General features: G+C 34.5%; 1 protein-coding gene across 2 annotated transcripts in view; it reads left to right on the forward strand.

Annotated features, from left to right (window-relative positions):
- The window catches only part of LOC114664203 (secernin-1-like), an 80265-nt gene that overhangs the window by 53831 nt on the left and 9926 nt on the right, over positions 1-16508 (forward strand). For both annotated transcript variants that reach the window (XM_051935912.1, XM_028818217.2), the window contains exons 4-7: positions 7017-7219; positions 8019-8201; positions 11687-11852; positions 13554-13734. In XM_051935912.1, coding sequence (XP_051791872.1) covers positions 7017-7219; positions 8019-8201; positions 11687-11852; positions 13554-13734 — 733 coding nt within the window. The remainder of the gene's footprint in view (positions 1-7016; positions 7220-8018; positions 8202-11686; positions 11853-13553; positions 13735-16508) is intronic.

Consider the following 16508-nt stretch of genomic DNA (forward strand, 5'->3'; position numbering starts at 1 on the left):
ATGTACTACTTTAATTTAAGCCAATAAAATGTCAACAAAAGTTCAGAAGCAATGTCTCTATGACCAAACAGTGAACTTTGTGAGCTGGAATGTCAAAGGTCTCAATCACGAATTAAAGAGGAAGAAAGTATTCTTTCACCTAACTGGTCTAAACGCAAAGATAGTATTTTTACAGGAGTCTCACTTATTAAGGAAGGATCAGTTTTGGTTGCAAAGAGATTTGACTGGCCAAGTATTCCACTCCAGCTGTACAAAGAAAACAAAAGGTGTTAGAATCTTAATACATTGAACAATTTCATTTGTAGTATCAGATGTAGTATCTGACTCTGAACGGTGATATGTGATTGTGATGGGTAATTTATTTAATTGTAAAGTGATTTTGATAAATATCTATGCACCCAATGTGGAAATAGAGACTTCATTCAAAATGTATTTGCATCCATTCCTAATGTGAACACTCATAAAATTATAATAGCCGGAGATTTTAATTGTGTCCTATCTGGATAGGTCTTCAGCTACAGGAGAGAGATAACATCTCACACTGCAAAAACAATTGCACAGTTTGTACTTGATCTTAACTTATCAGACCCATGGAAATTTCTAAATCCAAATGTAAGAGCTTATTCCTTCTCACCAGTACTTCATTGTTACTTAAGAATTGATTATTTCTTTAATATATAACAATTTTTTGCCCATGATCAAATCTTACAAGTATGATGCTTTAGTTGTCTCTGACCATGCCCCCCTGATTATGAAGCACAAATCATTACCCCCACATACTCATCTCACAGCTGGCGTCTGAACCCCCTGATATTAGCTGACAAGAACTGTACAGAATTTATATCCAAGGAAATTGATAATTTTTCAGAGGCAAATGCCTCCTCAGAGGTCTCAGTAGGAATACTCTGTGAAACTTTAAAATTATTTTTAAGAGAACAGACTATTTCATATCTGTCCCACAAAAATAAATCAGAAACCAAGAAGGCATCAGAGTTGATCAGTGAAATTACCAGAGTAAATCAAGAACATACCATGTCTCCAAATGAGGCACTTTATAGGAAAAGACAGGGTTTGCAATCAGAACTCAACCTCTTGACAACAAATGAAACGCAACAATTAGTTTTTAAATTATGACATCATTACTGTGAACACGGAGAGAAGGCTAATAAGATTTTAGATCAACAAATCCACAAGCAGGAAGTTCGCAGTGCAATATCAGTAACTGCCAACACAAAGATTAAATCATTGACCATAAAATATAATGAACACATTTGGAGACTACATTAAGTCCTTATATTCTACTCAGTTTAAAGAAGACAAAAAAAATCTAATGTGTTTTGATGCATTTCATATACCACAGCTAGATACTCTCAGTGCACAGGAATTGGATAAACCTCTGTCACACTATAATCTCACTTCAGAATGGGAAAGCAGCAGGCCCTGATGGCTACCCTTTTATTAGCAGCATTTATAGAAGCCAGAGACAATATAATTCTACCTCACACTTTTCGCCAAGCATTAATTACTGTCTTTACTAATTAAAATGAGGACCTATTACAATGTGCATCATACAGACCAATCTCACTTCTGAATAATGATGATGTTAAGATACTCTCCAAAGTTCTAGCTATAAGGACTGAGAAAGTGCTTCCTTTGGTAATATCACAAGACCAAACCGGATTTATTAGAGGCAGACACTTAGTTTCAAAACTTCAAAGCCTTTTTAATGTAATATATTCACCCACAAAGTCTATCACCCCGGAGGTCTTTTATTGTTGAATGCGGAAAAAGCATTTGATATGGTCAAATGGGACTACCTATTCATTACATTGCACAAATTTGGGTTTGGCCCGAACACATGTGCATGGATCAAACTACTGTATACCAGTTCAGAAGCTTAGGTTTGTATTAACAACATTGTTTCAGACTATTTCAAATTAGAAGTATTGTGGTACTAGACAAGGGTGCCCCCTGTCACTACTGCTATTTGCAATTGCCATTGAACCATTGGTTATTTACTTTCAAAATGCACCTGAGATAAAGGGGATTATCAGGGAAGGACTTGAACAGAAAATATCACTGTATTCAGATGATATGGTACTATATGTGTCAGTCCCACAAACGTCTGTACCTGCAGTCCTAACTGCACTAGAAGAATTTAAAAAGATCAAAATCAATTTGAATAAAAGTGTGCTTTTCCAGTGAACTGTCTAGCACACAACATTAGATTGAATACTTTCCCTTTTATCATTACAGATCCTAGGGGGTCATTTATCATTACCTAGGGTAAACATGACAAGAAAATATAAAACTCTTTTTCAAAAGAATTTTGCTGTCTGCATGGAAAAAATTAAACAAAACATGAATAGATGTTCTACCCTCCATCTTACATTAACAAGGAGAATCAACATTGTTAAGATGACCATCCTTCCCGAGCTTCTTTTTCTATTTCAAAGCATCTCCATATACATTAACAAAACATTTTTTAAGAAATTGGTTTCAAACTTAACCTCATTTATTTGGAATTCAAAACATCCACGCATCCAAAGGGTGATCCTGTGGTGACCTAAAGCAGAAGGTAGCATGGCTCTAGCCAATTTTGAATTTTGTTACTTGGTGGCAAATATACCAGCTATAAAAACCTGGACATTTACACAAATAAATGAACACAAACAAGCTTGGTCTGCAATAGAAATAAAATCCTGCTGTACTTCTTTATATTTCTTGCTTTGTACCCCAGTAAATACAAGTTATTGTCAATATACTAACTACCCAATTGTCCTTCATTCACTTAGAAAATGGAACCAATGTAGGAAACACTTCAAGATAGAGACGCTTTTATCTGTGGCACCTCTACACAATAACCACCTTTTTCCACCATCTAAAACTTGCACAGTTTTTAGTGTTTGGAAAACGTACAGGATTAAACGTGTGCTCGTGAGTAGTTCCTGTGATATGCATGTCCCCAGTTCAAGCCCTTTTCCAGCACTGTGCCAAGTAGCTACGTGCTCCTCTGAATTGGAGTAAGCACATTTGAGAATTACTATGACTATTACTAGTTTGCCAATAAGCATATTTTCTTTTGAGATTACCATGAACTGTTGCCTAATCCAAAGGACAATTCTAAAAGACCATAACAGAATGTAAAGGTGTGTTGTGGCATCATAGGGAAAATTATCCTACAAAGTTCTAATTTTTATCCTGAGGTGCCCTTCTTTATAGAGTTAGAGCGGTGGCAGCCTTAACCGTAGAGCATTGTTAATCTTTTTTATGTATCATTGACTGTAGTTTTCAGATTCAGGTTTAAAGGCAGTGAGTCTATCACTGACATTTTAAAGAAAGGATAATTACAACTGTATGAAGTTTGTACATCAGATAAAAAGAAGTGAAACTGAATATGAATTCAGTAAATAATCCAAGTTGATTTCCTGAATTTTGTACTGATTTTAGCACAACAGTAATCGCAGCTCGCATCTTTGACTCTTGCTGTGCATTTAACATTATACAAAGTTATTGGCTGTTTTTCACCTGCATTATTATCATTCTTTAATTTAATATTATTTATTGTATCATTATGCTGCTGCTGGAGAATGTGAATTTCCCATTGGGATTAATAAAGTATCTATCTATCTATCTATCTATCTATCTATCTATCTATCTATCTATCTATCTATCTATCTATCTATCTATCTATCTATCTATCTATTTGTGCAGCTCCACTGAACAGCCAATCAGATTGCAGAATTCTGCAGCTGCAACAGGAAGGTGACATCCTATGCATGTGTTTTCTTTTTGTAGAGTTATGCCAAAGAATAAGAATAGTTCAACTTAAACAAGCTGTATCATTAAGTAGTTCTAAAGCAGACCAGCACTTACTATACAGAGCATTTAATCAGTCTAATACTGTATAGGCAAAGTTACCACATACATTTTATTTTGGGCATTTATCTCAAAAGTTTTTATCCTGTTATATTTCTGAACTATATTTCTATATTCAGATTAGATCTTCTTATGATATGGTCATGATGACAGGGTTTGCACATGCTTTCTAGTAGGGTTTCTCAATTTTGAAATGAATTAAAGTGCACAAAAACAGAATTTATAATATATAAACAAAATGTGTGTATAAATGTATTTTTCATAATTTAGACAATGACTTATGTTGCAAAATAACGCCACACTCTTCAAATTAGAACAGATTCGCTCTTTGTTCAAGATGTTCAGAGTGCTAGGCTTTTATACACCTCCAAGTCAACTGTGTATTTTGTCTTTTATTTTATTTTTTGCAATGTTTCTTTTGTATGTTATGGGGCTACAGCAGTAAAGACAGTTTAATTTAAACACTGCAACATTTGGAAGAAATTACTGTATATTAGCTTACAGAAATATATTAATAAAATCTGCATTTTTAGTGGCGATGAGCCCAGAAACAAATGGATTATTAATCTAATGAGCATTTTCTAAACTGTAGTTGTCTGTTTAAAAGACGGTAACACATTAATTCCATTAAAGTATTACATTTATATTGCAGTAAATTATTAACTAATACTATGCTTGGAAATGGGCTGTTGCATTTATTCTTACAGATTGGAATGCCTCCACAGTCACCCTGTCACCCTTTTTAACCCTGTCTTAAAAACTGTACATCCTTCAAGCTTTATTCACATCATAGTCTCTGCCAGAGCCTGCTTGCATGGAACTCCATCAGTAGGTAGGCATAATAATAGAATTGTTACATAACCAGTGTAACCCAGTTCAAGACAGAACATTTAAGAAAATAGATGGCTTGAGATGTTTTGCATTCTGTGTTTTTAGTGCATTGTAAAAAGTCTTTTGTACCTTAACAAAAAAGAAAAATATATTGTAGTGCTCTGTCGTTTTGTCTGTATGTTCTTGTGAAGTGTCTGGGTGTGTTAAATATAGAAGACTGTTATACTTTTAGTTTACAAAAGTAAGGCTTATTTTGCTATTTAAAATTCACATGCCAATAGTATTTTTTATAATATCAAGCAGGTTATAGTCTGTTTTACTTAATCTTTCTGAAGTGTTTGTTACAACAAGTATGCTGTCTGTTAGGTTTCATTCTGCAAAGTCTGAGTTCACCTTAGTGAGTGGATTTTGTTCTTCGTGCTTGAAGGTGGCATTTACTAGTCTGTAACTAGTCTTACTAGTCTGTAATAGTCTGTAATATGCACATGTTTGGTGTCAACTAGTTGAATGGGAACTGTGTGTATTCTCATGTGTATTATAATGTGTATGATACAATATGCTCAAAATTGTCAAAAGTGGAATACTGCATTTGAAGATTAATTTACAGGAGTCTGTGGGCTGCTGTAACCTTTTTTATGGTGATTTTGCAATTTTACATTTATGGTGGCATATACAGTATAGGTCTTGTGGAAATGTGGCATATACAGTATGGGTAAAAATGTCTCAATCTTTGCATAAAATAGGGCGTATTGAATAGTATGACTGCTCATTTTGCACCTTGTTTTTATGAAGGCTATTTGCTTATTTATGTTATCATAGGTATTGCAAAACTCTGTCAAGTTTTGAAATATCTGTTGATCCATGCTATTTCAGGTAAATAGATCTGTTGATCTACAGTATAATGGGCTGACTATTCTTTGAAATATGGTGCTTGAGACTAGCAGAGCTTATTTTGTCCATGTTCTTAAATTGTTTGCACACATCTTGAAACCAACCTAATTTCATACAATCTCAATTTGTATTTTACATACTCAGGTAGCAGACATTATGATGTGACACCAATTGCTATGCTGACTTTCTCATTCTTGAACTTTCAGAACTTGTGTCTGGAATTCAGGTGTTAAAATTGAATTAGAATTTCTCCTTGGAGACAAATGTTTTTTGAATTCCACCTTGGGGAAAAGTATAATCTAATCATAAGCAACCTTCTGTGACCAATTTTTTATTTTTTTGTCTTAATGGCATTCTTCTTATACAGTTTATCAGTTTTGTAATATGTGTTTTATTCACTATCTCTTTCTTGATTTATTTCTGTTTTGCATATAGACATCATACTCAGTATATTCCTGTCTACGTACTGTAACTATGCCTTCTCTGGGATGGTTGTTAATTGGTTTGTTATTGAAATCTAGGGCTGTAGGACTACAAGAGAAATACTCTAAACTGTTCAAGTTGTAAAGATTTTGAAGGATTATTTGCTACAACCAAGGTAGTGCAGCTGGAATAAATTGTGTATGAGAAACTTGAAGGACTTTTGGTTATTCTACACACCATAATACCCATGGATATACTGCTGAAAACATTTCCACCCAAGCAACTTTAGTTTATCAGCATATCTTATTTCCCTCTATGTGAAGGATTTAGTTATATAATCAGTAGGCGTACCCTACTATAATAAAACAACTAAATAAATTAACATCCATGTGTTTGAAATGTGAGTGGAACTTTAGATTACCTAGAGGGAAAAAATAAAGACACAAGTAGAACATACAAAGTTCCCCACAGCATGTGTTCAAGCTGCAATTTGAACCCCAGTCTCCTGGAGATGAGAAATAGATCATTAACTCCTTCACTGCCATGCCATACTGTGTGCATTATATAGTACTTTATAACAAAATTGCATATTGATTTATTTAGCAGTTTATTATATATGTATAAGGTAATGTATTTTTATTAATTTAACTTTAGTTTATTTTCTATGCATATTCTTTACAAATACAGTATTTTGCTTGAACTTGGTGACAGTACAGGTGGGATATGCCTAATTCCAGGGTATTATTTATTTATTTTGTTGATTTGGATTACTGTATTAATCCCCATGGGGAAATTGTCTTTTTGCATGACCTTTGGGAGTCAGAATGCAGAGTCAGCCTTTGTACAGTGCCCCTGGAGCAATTTTCATGTTAAGGTCCTTGCTCAAGGGGCCAGCATTTATCATGTTCCTTAAAATGTCTGTAAGACATGACAGATTTTAAAGCTGTATTGTTCAACAAAATGTATATTTTCAACTATTTTTTTCATTTCAGGCTTGGATTAGAAAGAGGATCAACAGCCAAAGAGGCTTTAGACACAATAACATCCCTTCTAGAAAAACATGGTCAGGGTGGAAACTACTATGAAGATGGTAGTGCATGCCATTCTTTCCAGAGTTCTTTCTTGATTGTGGACAGAACTGAAGCTTGGGTTTTAGAGACTATTGAGAAGTATTGGGTAGCTAAAAGAATCACAGGTGCGTAAGCAGTCATCATGCAAGAAAGTCGCCTGATAAAATACATTTTATACAGTATTAACTAACCTGTCATTGTAAATTAAAAGAATGAGTACAAAATGAATCCTCAATCCTCAACAAGATGACAGGAAAAATTAGTAGAAGTTTGTAATTCTGCAAAATACTTACAAAATATTTACTGAAGTAGTCTGAAAATTAAGGGATCAACTACATTTTAAAGATAAACTCAAAATGTGTTTTTGCTTTAAAGTGCTGTCATATTTTAATTCAGACTTATGTATTATTTAGGAATGAGCAAGTCAATTTTATTTAGATTGTACTGTAAATAAAGAAAAACAATAGTGTCAATATTGAAAATTTGATCTACGAGAAGTCTATCACATCCACCATTCATGTCATCAGATTGTTTGTTAATGACCCAGGGAGAGGTTTTTATTAATGCACCAGTGGTCACAGTCAGGTCTGGATTAGTCATGTCAGAAGAAACAAGACAGAAAAATTATCCTTTCTGTTTTAGAGACTGCCCAACCCTTTGTTCCCTTTAAGTTTATCACCACAGAGCAGTGTAGGTGAAATACTGACATTGTGCACAGCTGATGTCAGCATAAGAAACGATACGTATTGTATGGATATCTTCACAATTCCTCTTCAAGTAAACTGTGGAAGCTTCAAGTTTATTTGATAGGTGCTTGTGTGTGTTATAGTGATCATAAACTGTACAGAAAATGTTTATGTATTCACATAACTGTTTTTGCTTAAAAAAGGTTTCCTCATAAATAATGAATTGTTTTATTCACAGAAGGAGTTGTGAAACTATGCAATAAATTGTCTATAACCACACATATTGATGCAGAACATCCAAATCTTAGGAAATATGCCCAGGATCAGGGCTGGTGGAATGATGTCCAAGAGTTTGATTTTTCAAAAGTGTTTTCATTGCCTAATGAAGAAGTAGCACTGAGTCCATGTAGCAATCAAATAGGTAAGTCCAGAGAGTTAAATATTACTTACGCTTGAATTTTGAACTAACAACATAATAAAAGTTTATTGCTTAGTCATATAACTATACTTCATAACTTAAACATTACACAATCATCTACTTTTTCATACACACTGATCAGTTACCATGTGGAGTTTAATTACTGTATCTAAACTCTTTCTCTGTAATGGTGCACTTTTTTTTGTAAACTTGCCATAGGTTATCTGTGAAAATGTGTTGCTCTCTTTGTTGAGTAACAAAAGTACCCTATCAGTGCTTGATAGCAGGAACATGCAATGAAAGAATAGGTTAACTGAAACCAGCAATTTGACTCTTTCAGTGGGGCACAGATGCCTGCATGATGCCACTGTCTATCTGACTGCACAGTGCACACAGTGCAGAACCTTTGCTCCCAGAGACAGTGAAAAGCTCATTGTCTTTTCAGTGCAGAGCCAAGTGTGTGGGAGCAACTACAAGGTCTCTGGCTCTTGTCAGCCATCCATTTCTAGATGCACTGCATTCCATTCTGCTAGTACACTCTATACTGGTTATTCGGGGAAATGGGGTCTGTTTAACTCTGGCTAAAGACTCAAGTCCAAATTTACTATGGCACAGAGTCATGTTTCTTGAAGTGGCTGTTGATTAATATGTTTATACTTTACATTCATTCATATAGCCTCCTTTTATCAAGCCATTCTGTAAAATTAAGTGTAGGATTAGCATTAATTACAGGCCCAATATGCTGTGCTCACCGCATTCCAGAGGGAGATTGGGAAGTTTAACCACCACTACTCACACAAAACCCTTTGTTGCTGCCATAGGGGGAATATAAGTTGACTAAAACAATCATTTACTCACATATAAGGCCTGTTTTAAAACTTATGTTTTCAACTCAAGTGTACACCCATCTTTTGATTGTATAATTAGAAAGAAAGAAAGAAAGAAAGAAAGAAAGAAAGAAAGAAAGAAAGAAAGAAAGAAAGAAAGAAAGAAAGAAAGAATTTTTCCAAAGGGAAAATATTATCTTCTTATAGAAGCTCAGAAAAATAAGTTATCAGTCTCAGTCACAGTGAGGCATTATAAAGGCGTATTGTCATTGGTATAAAGGAGCCACAGTTGTGTTTCTTGACACACTTCTGATGAATAATTCATTAGCTAAAAGTACGTAATAATAGTGTGTCAAATGGAGATGTGCAGTATTGTTCATAATGACACAGTTTTGTTTTCATTCTCTCCTTTTCTACTACCTCCAGCGGGTCAAGAGTGCATCCCATGACTGAGCCTGCCTTTTTAATTAGCTTGTTGATATGGTGGGCCACTATTTGAGTGATGAAACTGTGTTTCAAAGTAAGCACAATTGATCCCACTTAAAAGTGTTAATGCCCATGTATGCAGTCTCTGACAAAAGTGTATTTAAACTCACAAGCAATGTTCTGGTTTACACTAAGGCTATTATGGGAATATCAGCCTGGCTAGGTATGTGAATTATATGTTTTCATGTCTATTACACTTCTTATCACTACCAGAGGGCCCCAGAATTAGCTATTAAAAAAATATATATCTGGTCAAGACAAGACAATTGTAACCTTAGGGTGTTTGTACTTGTACCTTATTGTTAATTTTCTTAATGCCAGGTGTTTTGTCTCATGTTTTGCAATATATATTATCTTACTATGTAGATGTTGTTACATTTGGATAATACAGTAAATAGAAAAACGGTGTGAGACATTGAAAAAGACCCATAAACAGGCCAGGGCCTCCCTAGTCTGCCCAAGAAAAGGCCTTAAACAAGGCTGCCAGACCCAAAACTTTACTGGCTGGTTTCAGTCAACATGGGCTAAATAGGGGCTTTAACTTCAAACATTTAAAATATATTTAATGTCTCAAAAACTATACCAGAAATGCACATAAATGCCCCACAAGGGATGGGAACCATATAACCACAGACTTGAGTAACAAGTCGAAAAACATGATGTTTATTAATAATGACATTTATTTACCTTTAACAAAAAAAACAACAAAAGAAGACAAAAAAAGGCAACCCATGGCGAACAAATTGCAATAGTAATTGAAAAGCTGAAAGTCAATAAATACAGAAATCCAGAAAATCAGAACTTACAAAAGAACAGCGCTTTTTAAATGATAATGAACCACTGAAGGATCAACTCTCCAGGAACAGCAGTCAGTCTTGGTATGGAATAAAAAGTCAAAAGATTAAATGTCCATACTTTTAATTTTTAAAAATAATACATTTTCATATGAATTCAAAAACAAAGTAGAAAAATAGCTCACAAGTTACATATGACTTAAGATCAGAAAAAGAGGTTAATACCTTAAAGTTAAAGTAAAGACAGAGCTTGCTTTATAGATGTACAGTTCTGCTTCTGTGTTGAGCCTGCTGTTTATGTTTTAAGGAATGATGAAGGTTACCAAACATTGTTGATTAATATTAATGAACACTGAAATGAAATGTTAAATATGTTTACTTTATTATCAATAATTGTTAACATTTATTTTTTTTCCTCAATATATATTCTACCTGAATGAATCTGACCATTTCTAAAACTTGTAAAAATAATAGTACATCAAAAAAAGCTTACCAAAGCTAAACATATTGTAATGTAGGTGGGCCACATCTGAAAAAGAGAGAGAGATAAGAAGATGCTCTGGTTTTGTACTCTTCTTAGACGTGTTATGCATTTCGTATATCAGATAGCATGGAAATTGGGCTACTGCTACTAGGTTCAACTTTTTTAGCAATTATTTTACTTTCTTCATTTACTTTTTGAATATCTTATTTATTTTATCTTTCTAATGTTGATTTGATCTGAATAGCTTCACAAACTGGTAAATTAAATCTTGTCAGCAGTAGGATTTAATTGTAAAATGGTGTTTTATTAAGGTAAATATCTGACAAATTTCAATTTCATACTATTTTAAGTACTAAAAAGCTATCTTGTATGTTTTATCATACAATACAGTGTATATTCATTTAGTTATTACACAGAATAATGTTGCTTTTGATTTCTGTGCAGTACATATTATTATGTCAGTGTATTTTCAAACACAATTTATTGTCAGTAACATTCAGGTAGAATCTTTTAGTTTTATTACTTAAATTTAACATAGTATGTTTGCAGTATATCAATAACCTGTGTTCATTAGCATGAAAGTAGATGTATATGTATGTGTGTAATATAAACACTGATGAATTTAAAATATTATTATATAGTATAACCTTACTGATCATAAGCTGGCTCAATTCTACTGTACATTTTGCTTTGTGTACAATCAAGATTTATTCAACATATATTCGCAAGAAGATATAATCTTTTTGAATTATCAGTTACGTTCATTCAGTGTATTCTTTTGTTGTGAGTTGCTTACATGTTGTGTGGGGTCTTTCTGAATTGAAAAGGTAAAATAGTCATGCATATATGTGAATTCCCAGTTGATTTGTCTCTTTGGGATTATCTTGTTATGTTTAGGTAACATTACACCTCAGGCTGCTATTGAACTCCTGCGAGACAGAGAATCTGGTGTTCTTGTGGATTCAGACTTCTTTCTCACCACAGCTAGCATGGTATCTGTCCTACCTGAAAGTAACAGTTCATCTTGTGTCTACTTTTTCACTGCCACACCTGATCCATCAAGGTGAATGAAGTATACTGCCTTTTTTACATAGGAATAAAACAAATATTTTGTGCAATCTCCGTATGATTAACCAAATGTGCGATTTGACCCTTATTTAGACATTTTCTTGGTACCACTTTGATTTCTAGTTGCCATATAAAGTAATTTTGTCAAGCATCTCCATCTGTTCATAGCTAAATCTGTTTTATCTCCCATGGTGTGCCAAAATATGTGGAATTTTGACGCTTCTTTCTTACACCCAGAAAAATATATTAAATACAATAAGAATTCTGTTAAATTGGTTTGATAGTGTTGGATTACAAGGCATGTGGCTAAATGTACAAAGATGCTCGTCAAGCGAATAAGGAAGCAGTATAATGAAAGTTATTACAAACTGTATTCTTCTTAATTTTCTTGAAAGAGTTTAACAGTCCCACCCTCCCTTAGACAATCAAGTAAATGTTTTATATGGTATGATGCCTCAAAAAGTCTTTTATTGAATGAAATCAAAAATAATGTCATCATTTGTACAAGTATCTAATCTTATGCAACAAAATTCTTTTTTTTTAACATTTTATTACATTTATTAAAATCAAATAATATTCCATACAAGCAAGTCCAGTTTTACAAAACTAATCAACCCCCACCCATGAGAAAGAGAGCTAGGTCAACAGAGCAAAACTGTAATAGTAGGAAAAATAAATAAATAAATAATAGAGTAAAAAAGGGAAGAGAATCCGCTTCCTCAATTTAAATTTGCTTATTCTAAAATGCTATTGATTAGATCTTACCAGGCTTTGAAAAAGTTTTGTACAGATTCTCCAAGTGAGAATTAGATTTTTTCCAATTTCAGATAATAAATAACATCAGTTACCCGCTGACTTAAAAGAGGTGAGTTAGGATTCTTCCAGTTGAGCGAGATAAGTCTGTGGGCCAATAGTGAAGTAAAGGCGATCACAGTTTGTTTGTCCTTCTCCACCTTAAGCCCATCTGGAGGGACACCAAACACAGCTGTTAATGGGTTAGGAGGAATTGTGACTCCAAGGCTTTCTGAAAGGAATTTAAACAACAAAATACTTTTTAAGCTTATTTGTTATATTGTACTGTATGTAGAACCCAAGGGCTTGCTTCAGATACAGTGCAGGTGCATTTTCTTTTTACAGCCTAATAAAGGAAAATGTTTGACCTTCAGTGCCAACTCTACAACTGATGCTTTAAGTACACATAAAACAAGACTTTTCTGTGTGGGCTGCTTGTCTTCCTTTGCCAAGACATTTTTTTCCAAAATTTGTGAATTTCCCCTTGGGATTAATAAAGTATCTATCTATCTATCTATCTATCTATCTATCTATCTATCTATCTATCTATCTATCTATCTATCTATCTATCTATCTATCTATCTATCTATCTATCTATCTATCTATCTATCTATCTATCTATCTAGTCAATAATTTCTCATCAAAGTAATCAAATATATAAAGTGCTTACAAAACATTATAGTTTTATATAGTGTTTTTTGGATTTTTTAAATTTTTTCTAAAAGCTTCAGTTGAGGGCAAGGAGTTATGAATATGTGTCATGAGAGGATTTTACCCATGCTGTGATGCCTGCTGTTGAAGTTGGAAGCACAATGGATTAAAATTACCTTGGCAGCAGTCTTACATTGAGTGCAGATTTGATCTCACAGTGCTAAACCTTTTTATGGTGCTTTTGTCATTTTAGGTCTATATTCAAACCCTTTATTTTCGTGGAGGATGTGAAACTTGTTTCAAAAGCACAATCTCCTTCTTATGGGAATGAAGATCCAGTTAAGACAGAACCTCGCTTTCAGAGCCAAGTTGACCGCCGGCACGAATTGTACAAAGCTCATGAATGGGCATTACAAGTAATTGATAGTGAAGAGGTAAGATTCCTAAAAAAATGACAGTCTGTGAAACATAGAGGAAACAACTTTAAATGTACTGTAAAAATGTAAAATGATGTTTTAAGATATTTTAAATAACATGTAATCTTTTAAGAATATGCCGAATAATTTCAAGAGAGAAAAAGTAAGTGCTTTTCTGGTGAAGTGCTCTAAGACTGTCAGATAATTATCAGTTTGCCCTTTGATTGTGTTGCATTAGAAAAAGACATCAAGAATCTTTATGTAAGGATTAAAACTTCAGCTATGATTACCTTGTACATCTGAGTGTTATTCAGGAAAAAAGTTCCACACCTCTTGATAACTATTTAGAGTTAAATTTAACAAATACAAATGTTATTTGTAAAAATTGCTATAAAGATAAGTCAAGAAACATGATACTTAAAGTCTACTGTATAATGTGCTAGTGACACCAGTAGTTTACAGTCACTACACTACCAAAACATCTTATATCAGCTTTTTTGTTAAGTACGGTAATTATCCATCCATCCATTTGCTAAACCTGCTTATCGAGAGCAGGGTCATGGTGGGGCAGCTGTAGAATGTGGCTCAGGCAGGAACAATCTCCAGACAGAGCACCAGCCCATCACAGGGTGAGCACACACACACACACACTCACACGCACACACACACACACACACACACACACGCACACACATGCGCACACACACACACACACACACGCACACACACACACACACATACTCACCCAGTATAGCATTGCCAGTCCACCTAATCTTCATGTCTTTGGACTATGGGAGGAAACCAGAACACCTGGAGAAAATCCATACAGAGACAGTGAGAACATGCAAACCCAATGCAGAGAGCCCCCAGGGCGCCCATTAACTAATTGGGCAAGCCCACGTTACTTAATAGATTCCTTTCATTTTTGCATGTTTCTTATTTTCATTTATCTTGAGTTCTAGATTTCACAGTTGATTGTTGTCTTTTATTCGGTAGTCAATTTTTGTTGTTAGATGAAATAAGGGTTGAGGGAGCACATTTAATCTTACAAGAAACCTAGAAAGTGTAGAATAACAGAATTCAGAGTTACAGACATACAACTGTAAATCATGATATTCTTGAGACCCATTTAAAAAAATGCCATCATTCTTAATTTGTTTTTCCTTTTTGGTTGAAATGTCTCCAATTCAGTAAAATAAAATCAATTATGTTTCTTGGAAGAACATGTGCACTAACTAGTAGAAGTATTTCAATTCATTTAAATGTTGTGCAATGGCAGGATAAAGACTTATGTCTTAATTTTTGTTACTCTCCCCTGGTTTGTGATAATTAATCTGAATTTGAGTTTTTGTGGTTTTATGACTAGCGATTGATGCTCACTCTTGTTTTTGTTCAGCATTTCATCAGCCACATGTGATGTTTTGCTTTAGTTGTTGAATTAAAATACATTTAGACATTTACTCTTCAAAAAGAACTGAAAATTGAGTCAGGAATTATAGGTAGGAGTTTCTGAATTTTGTGTTGTTTTTGACTTCATGATTTTCTTTTTCCTTAAGGACATTAAAAACAAAAAGCTAACCAAAACAGTGGCCTCGCTGCATAAAGGGCAGGTGAACACAAATACAATCAGGGTGCAGTGTCTCACTTCAAGGTCCATATAGCCGCATGGGTGTTTTCATCGAAAAAAATGTCACTGACTCAAAACAGAAAGCAGCAAAAAGTTAAACAGAAAAGTATGACATACACATTATTTCCTTAAAAATCACAGTGAATTACTGTATCTCTCAAAATCCATCCATCCATCCATTTTCCAACCCGCTGAATCCGAACACAGGGTCACGGGGGTCTACTGGAGCCAATCCCAGCCAACACAGGGCACAAGGCAGGGAACCAATCCTGGGCAGGGTGCCAACCCACCGCAGGACACACACAAACACACCCACACACCAAGCACACACTAGGGCCAATTTAGAATCGGCAATCCACCTAACCTGCATGTCTTTGGACTGTGGGAGGAAACCAGAGCACCCGAAGGAAACCCACGCAGACACGGGGAGAACATGCAAACTCCACGCAGGGAGGACCCGGGAAGCGAACCTCTCTCAAAATCATAATTTCAAAAGTCATAAAGTAAAGCTGGAAGAAATGTGATTACTCTGAAACAGAACCATTCATATCCTTATGATAGATAGATAGATAGATAGATAGATAGATAGATAGATAGATAGATAGATAGATAGATAGATAGATACTTTATTAATCCCAAGGGGAAATTCACATATTTTTTTTTCTTTTATATGTTTACATTAATAATAAGATAATCTTTATAAATATTAGATTGCAAGAGTTTGTATATTTTTTTTCAGTAATTATTCAGTTATTACCTAGTGACCCCACCACTGGCTGCTACTTCCTCCTACCCCTGCTGGTGTTGCTAAGTACAGTAATCTTGTAACAATCGTGTTCTTGAGGTGCAGAGAAAATAAAAATGGAGTTATTGCACCGAATATGAGCCTCACAGCCTCTCTAAATGCCATCCTGATGGTGTTTTGGACATCTGTAACTGCATCTCTCTCTGCCTGCCTACAGGGAGGTGTTTATAGTGTGCCCCTCTTGAATCATTGTGATGTGAAACACACTTCTGCTAGCCTCTCCAAACACTGCCAATTGTCCAAGACACATAGTTGAGCAAATTCAGAGGTACAGCAATTGTAAATATGGCGGAATAAAAATTATGTCAAGAAAAGCACAGGCTGAAGGATAGAGACAGTGTGGACTGCTACAGTGTGTTT

This window comes from Erpetoichthys calabaricus, chromosome 13 (assembly GCF_900747795.2).
Source record: "Erpetoichthys calabaricus chromosome 13, fErpCal1.3, whole genome shotgun sequence".
Taxonomy (NCBI): Eukaryota; Metazoa; Chordata; class Cladistia; order Polypteriformes; family Polypteridae; genus Erpetoichthys; species Erpetoichthys calabaricus.